Source organism: Aotus nancymaae, unplaced genomic scaffold (assembly GCF_030222135.1).
Source record: "Aotus nancymaae isolate 86718 unplaced genomic scaffold, 86718_ANA_hifiasm-v0.15.2.pri h1tg000028l, whole genome shotgun sequence".
Classification (NCBI taxonomy): domain Eukaryota; kingdom Metazoa; phylum Chordata; class Mammalia; order Primates; family Aotidae; genus Aotus; species Aotus nancymaae.
In genome coordinates, this window is record NW_026988441.1 from 36,378,188 (window position 1) to 36,392,229 (window position 14,042).

Consider the following 14,042-nt stretch of genomic DNA (forward strand, 5'->3'; position numbering starts at 1 on the left):
TTCCCCACTCCATCTAACATGGATTTCTGACCCTGCTTCTCCCATGGGAAGCTTTTCAAGGGCCTTTCATTGCCCTTGTTGAACAAGCGAACACTTCAGGACACTATAGCGCCATAAAAGCTATGCCCACTCCTGCAACGCCTGGCCCCACCTGGCCCCACCTGGCCCTGTGTACCCTCCCCTCCATGTCCCACAACCGCCTTGTCTTGGCTGTGCACCCTCAACCCCACCTCCTCCAGGAAGCCTCCTCTGACTGTTCACTGCTCCCCGGTCAGGGCTGAATGCCTCCCTGGGCTCCCACAGGCCCCGGGGCTGCCCCATTTGGCAATCACCCCAGCCTCCTAGTTGTGTGGGGTGCCCCATGACCAGGGTTGAGGGTTCTTCTGGGGCTGACTCTGCTTCCTCTCCGCAGCCTCCAGGGGACACGTCATGACTCTGGTGGGTCTGTGTTTGGCAAGGGGCCCACTGGCCCGGCTCCTGCTGGCCTGCTCGGCTCTGTCGTGCATGGCGGGTGGCCAAGGCCGCTGGGATGGGGCCCCGGAGGCTGCAGGTCCTGGACGTGTGCGGAGGCGGGGCAGCCCAGGCATCTTGCAGGGGTGCGTGGTACCTGGGATGCTGGGAGACCCCTTTGGTGTGGATTGGGCCGTCCTGGGTCCAGGGGAATGCTCGGGGGCTGTGAACCCGGCCAGGGGCTCACCAGACACATCCTGCTGTCCCCAAAGGCCGAATGTGTGTGGCTCCCGTTTCCACGCCTACTGCTGTCCCGGCTGGAGGACATTCCCCGGCAGGAGCCAGTGTGTCGTGCGTGAGTGCTGCTGCCTTCTGGAGGTGGGGGCGGGGCACCGGCCAGAGACACTCTTACCTGCCTGCAGGTCCAGCTCTGTTTACAAGGGGACTTAGCCAGGGGCCTCTGGCTGAACCACAGGAACGGCCCTTGCATCTGTCCTCAGGCTTCCAGGCCAACCTGCCACATTCATTTCCTTTGCCCTAAAACCTCGTTTCTGTCTCGCTGTTTGTCTGCCTGTCTCTCTGGTTCGCTTGCTTTGTCTCTGCCTCTCTCTGTTCATCTCTGCTCATGTCTCTCTCTGTTGGTTTCTTTTCTTTATTATTATTATTTTTTTAGAGATGGGGGTCTCTGTATTCTTCAGGCTGATCTTGAACTCTGGCCTCAAGTGATCCTCCCATCTCAGCCTCCCAAAGTGTTAGGATTCCGGGTGTGAGCCACCGCACCTGGCCTCTCTCTGTTGGTTACTGTCTATCTACCTATCTGATTCTCTCTTTCTCTGAGTCTCTTTCTCTCTCTTTCTCTGTGTCTCTCTCTGGCCTCACCCTCTGTCTGTGTCTCCGGAATCTGCCTCCACTTCCCAGGAGACACCCCATCACAGTATCCAGGACCCCAGCATCTCCAGCTCTGTCCTCACAGCTCAGCAGTTCTGACCCAAACAGCGTTCTGTCCCGATGGCTCTAGCACAACTCCCAACCCACAGCCTGGGTCACACCACCTGCCCAGCCCAGCCCGGGAGTCAGGGGACGTCCCATGAAAACAGGGGTGGGGTGTGCTATGAGCAGAGCTGGGGATGCAGATGACCGGCAGAGTCCAGCCAGGTGTTCAGTCAGGTGTTCCGGCCAGCCTGGACACCGATGAAACAGGGACAGCCCAGCCTCGGTCCTGGTCTTGACTGCCGCCCGCTGCACCCGTCCAGCCATCTGTAGGCACGCCTGCGGCGAGGGATTCTGCTCCCAGCCCAACCTGTGCACCTGTGTGGATGGGACACTGGCTCCCAGCTGCGGGGTGAGCCTAGGTGAGCGAGGAGTGGCCTCTTGGGGGAGGGGGAAGAAGATCACAGGGCTCCGGGCTGCTTTTGTTGAAAGACAGGAGTGGGGCTGAGCACGCCTAGTCCCGCAGCCTTCCCGGGAGGGCATCGTGGGGCCCGTCTCCACCTTACTGTGTGCGCTCCACCTTCCTGTTCCCAGGGTCAGGGTGCAGTGTGAGCTGTATGAATGGGGGCACCTGCCGTGGGGCATCCTGTCTGTGTCAGAGGGGCTACACGGGCACCGTGTGTGGTCAGCGTGAGTATCCCTGTGGGACTCCCTGCCCCTTTGCACACCCAGAACTGTGATCCCAGAGCACCAGTCTCTGCTACTACCTGTCTACTGCCCAGGGGTCCTTCTTCCTGGACTGGAGATTGCAGGGGACATGCTTATTGTCACAGTCTTCACAGTCTTTTTCTTTTTCTTTTTTTTTTTTTTGAGACAGAGTCTCGCATTGTCACCCGGGCTGGAGTGCAATGGTACGATCTCGGCTCACTGCAACCTCTGCCTCCCGGATTCAAGCAATTCTGCCTCAGCCTCCCGAGTAGCTGAGATTACAGGTGTCTGCCACCAGTCCTGGCTAATATTTTGTATTTTTAGTAGAGACGGGGTTTCGCCATGTTGGCCAGGCTAGTCTCAAACTCCTGACTTTGTGATCCAGTCACCTCAGCGTCCCAAAGTGCTGGTATTACAGGCACGAGCACCTGCCTTTTTTTTTTTTTTTTCCTTGAGATGTGATCTCAGTCTCCTGCCCAGGCTGGAGTACAGTGGTGCAATCTCAGCTCACTGCAACCTCTGCTTCCCAAGTTCGAGCAATTCTCCTGAGTCATCCTCCCGAGTAGCTAGGATTATAGGCACATACCACTACGCCTGGCTAATTTTTGTGTTTTTAGTAGAGATGGGGTTTCATCATGTTGGTCAGGCTGGTCTCAAACTCCTGACCTCAGGTGATCCACCTGCCTTGGCCTCCCAAAGTGCTGGGATTACAGGCATGAGCCACCACACCCGGCCTCAGTCTTATCATTCGACTGGGCCAGATCCTGGGGATTCCTGGGTAAGATGGGATTGCTGTGAACCCCAGCTCTCTCTGCTGCTGGAAGTGGGGAAACTCTGGCCACCTCCCTCTCTCCCTCCACAGCCATCTGTGACCGCGGATGCCACAACAGGGGTCGCTGCATTGGCCCCAACCACTGTGCCTGTGTGTACGGCTTCGTGGGACCTCAGTGTGAAAGAGGTACCAAGCACACGGGGGTGGAGGGCAGACAGGGGACTCTGCGGAGGGAAGGAAGTTTCCTGGAAGCCCCTGAGACATGGCCAGGCCTTGAGAGGGCCCAGCTGGCCTCCTTCTCGCAGCTGGGGCAGTGTGAGGACATTTCTTTCATTTGCTAATCTTTCTCCAAAACATCTGTTATTCACTGGCTCTGATCGTGGGCCTGTGTTGGAGTCTGGTAGGAAAGAGAGAGGATGCGCCGGTCTGAGGGGCAGGGAGAAGAAACTGCAGGCAGAAGATTCTCATCTGGGGCGATCAAGGCTAAGACAAGGGTTGGGGCAGCCCTGGAGCATGTGAAGGACAGAGAAACCATCTGCTCCGTGGAAGGGAGTCAGGGAGGGCTTCCTGAAGGAGGAGACCCCTCAGCTGGATATGATAGGGTAGATTGGACCTCATGAGATGGGCACATCCCCTCTTTATTGCACACTGACTTTTTTTTTTTTTTTTTTTTGAGATGGAATTTTGCTGTCACCCAGTCTGGAGAGTAGTGGCGCGATCTCGGCTCACCACAACCTCCGCCTCCCAGGTTCAAGAGATTCTCCTGCCTTAGTCTCCCCAGTAGCTGGGATTACAGGCATGCCTCACCAAGCCCAGCTAATTTTTGTATTTTTAGTAGAGACATGTTGTCCAGGCTGGTCTCGAACTCCTGGCCTCAAGTGATCCATCCACCTCGGCCTCCCAAAATGCTGGGATTATAGGCGTGAGCCCCTGCGCCTGGTCACCCTAACTCTTAAAGGTGATCCCATTTTAAGAGGGCTAAGTTGGGTGGGATCACCTGCTGATAGGTTGTTACCAAAATTAAGAGGGTGGATGTATCAGGAGTTTGAGACCAGCCTGAGCAACATAGTGAGACGCCATCCCTACAAAAAGTGAAAAATAGCCAGGCGTGGTGGTGTACACCTGTAGTCTCAGGCTGAAGTGGGAGGATTGCATGAGCCCAGCAGTTCAAGGCTGCAGTGAGCCATGGTAGAGCCACTGCATTTCAGCCTGGGCGACAGAACCAGACCCTATCGCTCTTAAAAAGAAAAAAAGAAGAAGAAGACAGAAAAGAAGCCAGGCACGGTGGCTCATGCCTGTAATCCCACTATTTTGGGATGCCAAGGTGGCCAAATCACTTGAGGCCAGGAGTTTGAGACTAGCCATGACCAACATGGCAAAAGGCGTCTCTACTAAAAATACCAAAAAAAAAAAAGGCCGGGCGCGGTGGCTCACGCCTGTAATCCCAGCACTTTGGGAAGCGGAGGCAGGTGAATCATGAGGTCAGGAGATGGAGACCATACTGGCTAACATGGTAAAACCCCGTCTGTACTAAAAATACTGGCACAAACCTGTAGTCCCAGCTACTTGAGAGGCTGAGGCAGGAGAATCGGTTGAACCTGGGAGGCGGAGATTCCAGTGAGCTGAGATTGTGCCACTGCACTCCAGCTTAGGTGACAGAGCTGGACTCCATCTTGGGGAAAAAAAAAAAACCCACAAAAACAAATTTAGCTGGGCATGGTAGCGTGTGCCTATAGTCCCATAGTCCCAGGTACTTGGAAGGCTGAGGCACAAACATTGTTTGAACCCAGGAGGCAGAGGTTGCAGTGAGCCAAGATCGCGCCACTGCACTCCAGCCTGGAAGACAGAGCAAGACCCTGTCTCAAAAAAAAAAAAAAGGAAAAAAGGAAAAAAGGAGAGTGGACACAGTGATGTCTTTTGTGAGCAGTGAGGTGTGGCAGGGGTGGGGAGAAAAGAGGGAAGGAGTCAAGATGAACCCCAGGCTTGATTTGAAAACTGGTTGGGGGAAGGTGGCAGCACACCCTGGCAGGGAGGAGGAAGACTCTGAGCTCAGTGTTGGTCGAGGGTCCACAGCTGGACACTCAGGCCTGGGGCAGAGACAGTGGTGGGGGCTGCTCTGTCTGTGGGGACTGAAGCCTGGGACGCAGCTGAGGATCCCCAGGAGAGAAGGAAGGCCCAGCAGAGATGGCAACCTGGGCATTTAAACACAAACAGAAAAAACAGAGCCCATGGGAGGCTGAGAAAGAAAAAGAGGAGTGGGTAGCGTCAGGGAAGTCCAGGCTTGCGAGAGTTTCCATTGCAGGAGGCATCCGAGTGCCTGCTGTGGTGTTTTGGCCCAGGAAGGCGAGGATGGGTAGGACCCGGGGAATAGAAGCTGGAGGGGCTGGGGAAGTGACCTGGGTTCAAGGGTGGGCTTTTGGAAACTGCGGAATTGGAATATGAGCTGTTGGAGGCTGCCCAAGCTCTGGGTGGCAGAGGGAGAGTCAGAGGGAGGTGGAGTGGGGGAGGTTCCAGGCATTGGGTTTTGGCTTGGGGCATCAGGACAGCCGGGGGGGTGGGGGGGTCTCTGTGAAGCCCCTCCTCCTTATGGGGCCTGGGTTGGGAGTGACTCTGGCTTCTTCTCTTGGGAGGGGCTGCCCTTGTTTGAGAGCTAACTCCTTTATTGGAAACATCTGGAGAAGAGAGACAAGAAGTCACATCTGGGCTCATGTACTGGGGTTGGGGGAACCAATGCAGTCACCTTGGGCTGGGCCTGATGGGGATTGAGGATGTGATGTTGGGGGTCTAGAGAATTTGGGCAGATAATAGATCCCTCCTCAAGTCTGGGCGATATGGCAGGGCCAGGCGTGTGTGCAAGGACTAGACATACTTTGTAGCTGGGCATCCGTGGGTCTCTGCCTAGGCCTGAAAGGAGGACGGGCCTGGGGAAGGAGTCCCATCAGTTCAGACAGGGTGTTCAGACAGACCCTGAGCTGTATGGGCTTGTAGATCCTGGTCTCTCTTGGAAGTTGGTCAGGAAATGCTTTGAAGAAAAATGGTTTTGAAGGGTGAATAGGAGTTCGTTAGGTAGGGAAAGGGGAGGAAAGGCATTCTATTCAGGAAGGGGGACAGCATAAGTAAAGCCTGGTGTGTGGGTGCAGGGAGGCTGAGGTGTCAGAGACACAGAGATCTCTAGACAGGGCAGCCCTCAGCCAGGTGCCCACATCTGTCTGTCCTGCAGATTATCGGATGGGACCCTGCTTTGGCCAAGTGGGCCCCGAGGGGTGTCAGCATCAGCTGACGGGCCTCGTGTGCACCAAGGCGCTTTGCTGTGCCACTGTGGGCCGCGCCTGGGGCCTTCCATGTGAACTTTGCCCTGCACAGCCACACCCCTGCCGCCGCGGCTTCATCCCCAATATCTACACGGGGGCCTGCCAAGGTAAGTCGTGGGGTCAGGGCTGAGTGGGAACCCTTGGCCACCTTGGTTCTTCCCTCTGATGGGCCTCTCACTCCATTGCTGGGCTTTGTCCTTGCAGATGTGGATGAGTGCCAGGCCGTGCCAGGTCTGTGCCAGGGAGGCAGCTGCGTGAACACGGTGGGCTCCTTCCATTGCCGCTGTCCCACTGGACACCAGCTCAGTGACAGCAGTGCTGCATGTGAAGGTGGGTGACTGGAGGGGGACGACCTGGGACCTCACCTGTGTTTTGTGTCCTGGGCAGCTTAGGCTCCCTGGAGTGCAGTGGCGTGATCTCGGCTCACGGCAACCTCCGCCTCCCCAGTTCAAGCGATTCTCCTGCCTCAGCCTCCTGAGTAGCTGGGTCGACAGGCATGTGCCACCACACCCTGCTAATTTTTTGTATTTTAGTAGAGACAGGGTATGAGAGACGGGTTAGCCATCCTGGCTAACACGGTAAAACCCTGTCTCTACTAAAATACAAAAAATTAATCTCCTGACCTCATGATCTGCCCACCTCAGCCTCCCAAAGTGCTGGGATTACAGGCATGAGCCACCTCGCCTGGCCTTCTTTTGCTGTCTTGATGAGCTGGGCATCAGGCCCTAGAAGCTGCCTGTAGTCAGCAGGGCTGGCCAGGAACCTGAACGCTGGTGTTGGAGGATGGGCAGCATCCTGGTTAGGGGAGACAGGAGGAGGCTTGGAGGTTCTCCAGCATCACCCCAGGCCCTCAGGCTAGGCCACTAGCAGGGAGGGCTGAGAATATTGTGTTTGGAGTTCAGCCAGTATGCTGTGGCCAACTCCAGGCTTTCTAGGTGTCTGCCATGGGGGGTGTCATAGCTGGCATTAGGGGTACCTCTGGACACATCCCCTGGACTGTGGGGGCCTCTCTCAGCTGCTAAAGAGCAGACCCTGGATTTGAAAAACCAGCCTCTTGGGCGGGCTTAGTGGCTCACGCCTGTAATCCCAGCACTTTGGAAGGCTGAAGTGAGTGGATCACAAGGTCAAAAGATCGAGACCATCCTGGCCAACATGGTAAAACCCTGTCTCTACTAAAAATACAAAAATTAGCTGGGCATGGTGGCGCGTGCCTGTAGTCCCAGCTACTCAGGAGGCTGAGGCAAGATAATCGCTTGAACCCAGAAGGCAGAGGTGAAGTGAGCCGAGCTGGCACCACTGCACTGCGCTTCAGCCTCCGGGCCACAGAGCAAGTCTCTGTCTCAAAAATAAATAAATAAATAAATAAATATATAAAAAAGAAAGAAAATCCAGCCTCTGAACGTAGTCTTTGGAATCAGTCTGGGGTTCCCACCCAGAGCTGCTCGCAGACCCTGTGACCTTGGGCAAGTGACTTAACCTGTCTGTGCCTCAATTTTCCCATCTATAAAATGGTAGCTAATAGCAGTACCTAGCTCAGTGAAGATTGAGTAAGATATAATTTGGGGAGTAATTTGCATTACTTTAATTTGCATTAAGTATTAAGTAATTGCATTAAGTAATTTGCATTAAGTATTAAGAGAATACTTAGGACACATTCATGGACACCAGGTGAGGTGGAGGCTGTTACAGTGTACACTTACAGTAATCACAGGATCATTTCTGTTAACATTCTTTTATTTTCTTGTTTTGAGACAGAGTCTCGCTCTGTTACCCAGGCTGGAGCACAGTGGTGCAATCTTGGCTCATTGTGACCACTGTCTCCCTGGTTCAAGCGATTCTCCTGCCTCAGTCTTCTAAGTAGCTGGGATTACAGGTGCCCTCCACCACTATGCCTGGCTAATTTTTGTATTTTTAGTAAAGATGGGGTTTCACTGTGTTGGCCAGACTGGTCTTGAACTCCTGACCTCAGGTCTCGGCCTCCCGGAGTGCTGGGATTACAGGCATGAGCCACTGCACCCAACCATTTTTGTTAAAATTCTTATATTCTATCTTTCTTGCTTGAGGGAGTGTTGCCTGTTGGATTCCCTGAGATTGGGAAATTGGGTTTCCCGTCCTTCTCCTGCTTTTGCAGCTGTCTAAATTTGGAGGAGTCTGTTGACCTCACCTCGTCTAGACAGGCCCAGCCCCCTTTGAGGGGCTATGATGAGGCTGAGAATGAAAAACCCTGATTCCCACACAGGTACCTGGGGGCCCCCAGGTGCACAGGGCAGGGACTAGGGAAGTGGAAACATTTGCGTTTTTGCCCAGTTTGGGGCAGGTCGGGGCGGCTGTCAGTGGCCCTCCCAGCTGCTGGGAGGAGCTTTTTAAACTGTAGGCCACCTGCCAAGCTTTGTGCGTTTTTAAGCCTAAAAATATTCTCTTTAAGCCACAGCCTGAGAAATCCGATCGCTGCTTAAAGCCATTGACCTTGAGGGGTCTGTGGGAAGTGGAAGAGTGTTGGTGGTTCGCATACCTGGGGAGCCTCTCTGCCTCAGTCTCCCCAGGGCAGTGGCTGTCAATCCACCCCTCTACTCCTTGGGGCCCCTTTCTGAAATTCACAGTCTTGTAGGCTTCCCTGTAATGCCTGCAGTCAGCCAGCAAAGACACACAGCTGTAGATCTTGGTGGCCCTGCCTGGTCTCCCACCGGGGCAGTCCTTCCCTGCCAGTGGGTCTTCCTTGGTGCAGCTGGATGCCTGCAGCAATGGGAAGCTCAGTACCTCTGTGTGATAATTTGGAAATCTTGGTAATAAGAGATGGCACTGAGCGGGCACTGGCCACATGTCAAACTTTTATTTATTTACTTATTTATTTATTGTTTATTGAAACAGAGTCTTGTTCTGTCTCCCAGGCTGGAGTGCAGTGGCAAGATCTCGGCTCACTGCAACCTCCACCTCCTGAGTTGAAGCAATTCTTCTGCCTCAGCCTCCCAAGTAGCTTGAATTACAGGTGCTAGCCACCACGCCTGGCTAAGTTTTGTATTTTTAGTAGAGATGGCGTTTTGCTGTGTTGGCCAGGCTGGTCTTGAACTCCTGACCTCAAGTGATCCACTTGCCTCGGCTTCCCAAAGTGCTGGGTTTACAGGCATGAGCCACTGCATCTGGACTATGTCAGACTTTTCATCCAGGTAATACTTTTCTCAGGTGAGGCGGATGCTCCAAGAATCCCCATTTTATGGAGGGGAAACTGAGGCACAGACAAACAGACCCATCCTACAGGCGGTGCTGCTACAGCTGGGATTTGGATCCAGGCCTGGCCACCAATGTTCTGTGCTCATGGGCTCACTCTCTGATCTTTTGCAGACCACCGGGTCGGCACCTGCTTCTCGGTGCTTTTTGGGGGCCGCTGTGCCAGAGATCTCCCCGGCTACTACACTCACAGGCAGTGTTGCTGCGACAAGGGCAGGTGCTGGGGGGCTGGCCCAGCCCCTGAGCTGTGTCCTCCTCGGGGTTCCAGTGAGTAAGAGCTGCAACCTGCAGGGCTGGGCACGGGGAGGAGGGGACAGGGCAGGACCAAGGGCCTGGCCTTAACCCTGGTTCCTTGCAGATGAGTTCCAGCAACTGTGCACCCCGGCACTGCCGCTGCTACCTGGCCACCCTGGCCTCTTCCCTGGCCTCCTGGGTTTCAGATCCAATGGCATGGGTCCTGCCCTTGGACCAGCGCGACTCAACCCTCATGGCTCCAATGGGCGTGGGGTCCCCAGCCTGGGTCCTGGCAACTCTAATATTGGTGAGGCCTGGGGCTTGAGAGGAAAGTTCCAAAACTTGAAGGGTGGACTTGGATCTGGGGAGAGAGCTCTGAACAGGGAGGGTGTCCAGGCCTCAGAGAGAGGGTCAGGGCTTTGGGGGGGGCTCCTGGCCCAGCTAGCAGGAATGAAAGTGCCCATAGTGGATGAGGATGGAGGTAACTGGAGAATCTGGTCCTTAGAGTTAGAGTTTGGACCAGACACAGCGGCTCATGCCCGTAATCCCAGTACTTTGGGAGGCTGAGGTGGAAGGATTACTTGAGGCCAGGAGTCTGAGACCAGCCTGGGCAACATAGCAAGACCCTGTCTCTACAGCAAATTTAAAATTAACTAGGTGTGGTAATGTGCACCAGTAGTCCCTGCTACTCAGGAGGATGAGGCAGGAGGATTGCCGGAGCCCAGGAGTTGGAGGCTGCAGTGAGCTGTGATTGTGCCACTGCTCTCCAACCTGGGTGACAGAGTGAGACCTTGTCTCTAAAAATAAAAATAAGCCAGGATTTGGGCTTTGGGTGGGGAGTTTGGGCCTGGTGTGGGGGTCTGAGATGGAGGATTTAGGCCTGGGGTGGGGTCTTGCCCCACAGCGAGGATTTGGGCACAGAGTAGGAGTCCACAGGCATCTCTAGGCCCAGGTTGGAGGGATCCAGGCCCCAGGTTGGAGGGATCCAGACCCCAGGTTGGAGGGATGCTGGCCCCAGGTTGGAGGGATGCTGGTCCCGGGTTGGAGGGATCCAGGCCCCAGGTTGGAGGGATGCTGGTCCCGGGTTGGAGGGATCCAGGCCCCAGGTTGGAGGGATCCAGACCCCAGGTTGGAGGGATGCTGGCCCCGGGTTGGAGGGATCCAGGCCCCAGATTGGAGGGATCCAGACCCCAGGTTGGAGGGATGCTGGCCCCAGGTTGGAGGGATGCTGGCCCCAGGTTGGAGGGATCTAGACCCCAGGTTGGAGGGATGCTGGCCCCGGGTTGGAGGGATCCAGACCCCAGGTTGGAGGGATGCTGGCTCCGGGTTGGAGGGATCCAGGCCCCAGGTTGGAGGGATCCAGACCCCAGGTTGGAGGGATCCAGACCCCAGGTTGGAGGGATGCTGGCCCTGGGTTGGAGGGATCCAGACCCCAGGTTGGAGGGATGCTGGCCCCGGGTTGGAGGGATCCAGGCCCCGGGTTGGAGGGATCCAGACCCCAGGTTGGAGGGATGCTGGCTCCGGGTTGGAGGGATCCAGGCCCCAGGTTGGAGGGATCCAGACCCCAGGTTGGAGGGATCCAGACCCCAGGTTGGAGGGATGCTGGCCCCGGGTTGGAGGGATCCAGACCCCAGGTTGGAGGGATCTAGACCCCAGGTTGGAGGGATCCAGGCCCCAGGTTGGAGGGGGCCCAAGTTGGAGTTCTGAATCTAAGGCAGGACTCTCCGGGGCATAGGGGGCAGGATATAAGCCAGGGCAGGGTCCCAGGCTCAGAGGGGGTATCTGGGCTCCAGACTGGGGTGGGACCAGCCGCTGCTCAGATGCCTCTGCGGGCCTCACCAGCAGGCACTACTACCCTGAACCAGACCATTGACATCTGCCGACACTTCACCAATCTGTGTCTGAATGGCCGCTGCCTGCCCACGCCTTCCAGCTACCGCTGCGAGTGTAATGTGGGTTACACTCAGGACGTGCGTGGCGAGTGCATCGGTGAGCCGCGGCCGGGTGGAGGGGGGGTGTTCTCACTGCCCTGCTGCGGCTGGGGCTCAGGGTCCTCTCCCCTCAGATGTAGACGAATGCACCAGCAGCCCCTGCCACCAGGGTGACTGCGTCAACATCCCCGGCACCTACCACTGCCGGTGCCACCCGGGCTTCCAGGCCACGCTCACCAGGCAGGCATGCGTGGGTACGGCCATCCATCCGAGAGTGGGGGTGATGGTGGGGGGTCTGGCTCAGGCTTGGAAGGTTGGGGGCACCTCCTGATGGCCCACCTCCCTTCCCTGCAGATGTGGACGAGTGCATTGTCAGTGGTGGCCTTTGTCACCTGGGCCGCTGTGTCAACACGGAGGGCAGCTTCCAGTGTGTCTGCAATGCAGGCTTTGAGCTCAGCCCTGACGGCAAGAACTGTGTGGGTGAGTTGAGAGTGGGAGGGTAGGCAGGGGCTTCTGGGCCCCAATGCTGCCTTTTTCAGCCACCTCAAATCTTCACTCTGCCCTGGCCAGGCATGGTGGCTCATGCCTGTAATCCCAGCACTTTGGGAGGCCGAGGCGGGTGGATCATCAGAGGTCAGGAGTTCGAGACCAGCCTGGTCAACATGGTGAAACCCCGTCTCTACTAAAAATACAAAAATTAGCCGGGCATGGTGGTGCACATCTATAATCCCAGCTACTTAGGAGGCTGAGGCAGGAGAATTACTTGAACCCGGGAGGAGGTGGAGGTTGCAGTGAGCCAAGATTGCACCATTGTACTCCAGCCTGGGAGACAGCAAAACTGTCTCAGAAAAACAAACAAAAAATCTTCACTCTGTCCCAAAACCCACCTCCCTTTTTACGATGTCTCCTCTGCTCACCTCTGAACTCAGTAGCCCACCTTAGACCCTTCTTATCTCCTGACCACCCTGACTCCCCTTTTCATTTCTTCCTTCCTGAATTTATTCTGTGAATTGCAAGGAAGAAACTTTTGGGGCCAGCCTTGGTGGGTCATGCCTGTAATCCCAACACTTTGCAAGGCTGAGGCAGGAGAATCTCTTGAGCCAAAAAGGTCGAGGCTGCAGCGACCTGTAATCATGCCCCTGCACTCCAGCCTGGCTGTTTAAAGCAAGACTCCATCTCCTAATTAAAAAAAGAAGAAGAAAAAGAAGAAGAAGGCTGGGTGTGGTCGCTCATGCCCTGTAATCCCAGCACTTTGGGAGGCTGAGACAGATGGATCACCTGAGGTCATGAGTTTGAGACCAGCCTGACCAACATGGTGAAACCCCGTCTCTACTAAATACAAAGAATTAGCCAGGCATGGTGGCAAACACCTGTAATCTCAGCTACTCATGAGGCTGAGGCAGGAGAATCACTTGAGCCCAGGAGGCAGAGGTTGCAGTGAGCCAAGATCATACCACTACACTCCAGCCTGGGCAACAAGAGTGAAATAGTCTCAACAAAAAAAAAGAAAAGAAAAAGAAAAAAAGAAAAAGAAAGGGTCTTTTGGGCAAGACCACACTGGCAACGCCCGACCCTGGCCTGAAGCAGGGTCCCTCCATGTCCTAGGATGGCTTGGAACAGCCTGGCCGATGTTTTTATATATATATATATATATATATATATATATATATAGAGAGAGAGAGAGAGAGAGAGAGAGAGGAGAGAGAGAGAGAGAGAGAGAGAAACAGAGTTGAGATCAGGACCTTGGAGAGCACCCCATCGGCTTGCTCTGGGGTACAGGCGGGTTATGGCTTGTGGGGGCCAGAGGGGACTTGGCTCCCACAACCCATAACCGAAAGGGACCCCTTGACTCTGTCACCTTATCTCAGGAGATTCGCCTTCAAGTCTTCCCTCGTGTGGAAGGATCCTATCCTTTCTGCATTCCTTCATTTAAAAAGACATTTTTGACATTTTTTGATACAGAATTCATATACCATAAAATTAGCCATTTGAAGTGTACTAGTCAGTGGTTTTTAGTATATGCACAGAGGCAGACAAATATCACTACAGTCCAACTTGAAAACACCCTATTCACCTCGGAAACAAACCTGATATTCATTAGTAGTCGCTCTGCAAATTCTCTGTCCTCGCCTGCAGCCCTGGGCACTAGGAAAATTGTTTTTCTGACTCAGTTAATTTGCCCATTTTGGACAAAAGGGAATCGTGGCTTTTTGTGACTGTCTTCTTTTGCTGAATATGATGTTTTCAAGGTGCATCATATTGTAGCGTGTATTGGTGCTTCATTTTTTTTTTTTTTTTTTTTTTTTGAGACGGAGTTTTGCTCTTGTTACCCAGGCTGGAGTGCAATGGGGCGATTTCGGCTCACTGCAACCTCCGCCTCCTGGGTTCAGGCAATTCTCCTGCCTCAGCCTCCTGAGTAGCTGGGATTACAGGCACGCGCCACCATGCCCAGCTAATTTTTTGTATTAGTAGAGACGGGGT

The 14,042-nt window shown here is 54.8% G+C and overlaps 1 protein-coding gene across 1 annotated transcript in view; it reads left to right on the forward strand.

Moving 5' to 3' along the window:
* The first annotated feature begins 414 nt into the window (after nt 1-414).
* The window catches only part of FBN3 (fibrillin 3), an 88,374-nt gene continuing 74,746 nt past the window's right edge, over nt 415-14,042 (forward strand). The window contains exons 1-12 of the mRNA XM_064381962.1: nt 415-596; nt 723-805; nt 1,704-1,802; nt 1,975-2,070; nt 2,951-3,046; nt 6,081-6,278; nt 6,376-6,501; nt 9,511-9,663; nt 9,755-9,937; nt 11,476-11,619; nt 11,696-11,815; nt 11,916-12,041. Coding sequence (XP_064238032.1) covers nt 430-596; nt 723-805; nt 1,704-1,802; nt 1,975-2,070; nt 2,951-3,046; nt 6,081-6,278; nt 6,376-6,501; nt 9,511-9,663; nt 9,755-9,937; nt 11,476-11,619; nt 11,696-11,815; nt 11,916-12,041 — 1,591 coding nt within the window. The 5' untranslated portion in view covers nt 415-429. The remainder of the gene's footprint in view (nt 597-722; nt 806-1,703; nt 1,803-1,974; nt 2,071-2,950; nt 3,047-6,080; nt 6,279-6,375; nt 6,502-9,510; nt 9,664-9,754; nt 9,938-11,475; nt 11,620-11,695; nt 11,816-11,915; nt 12,042-14,042) is intronic.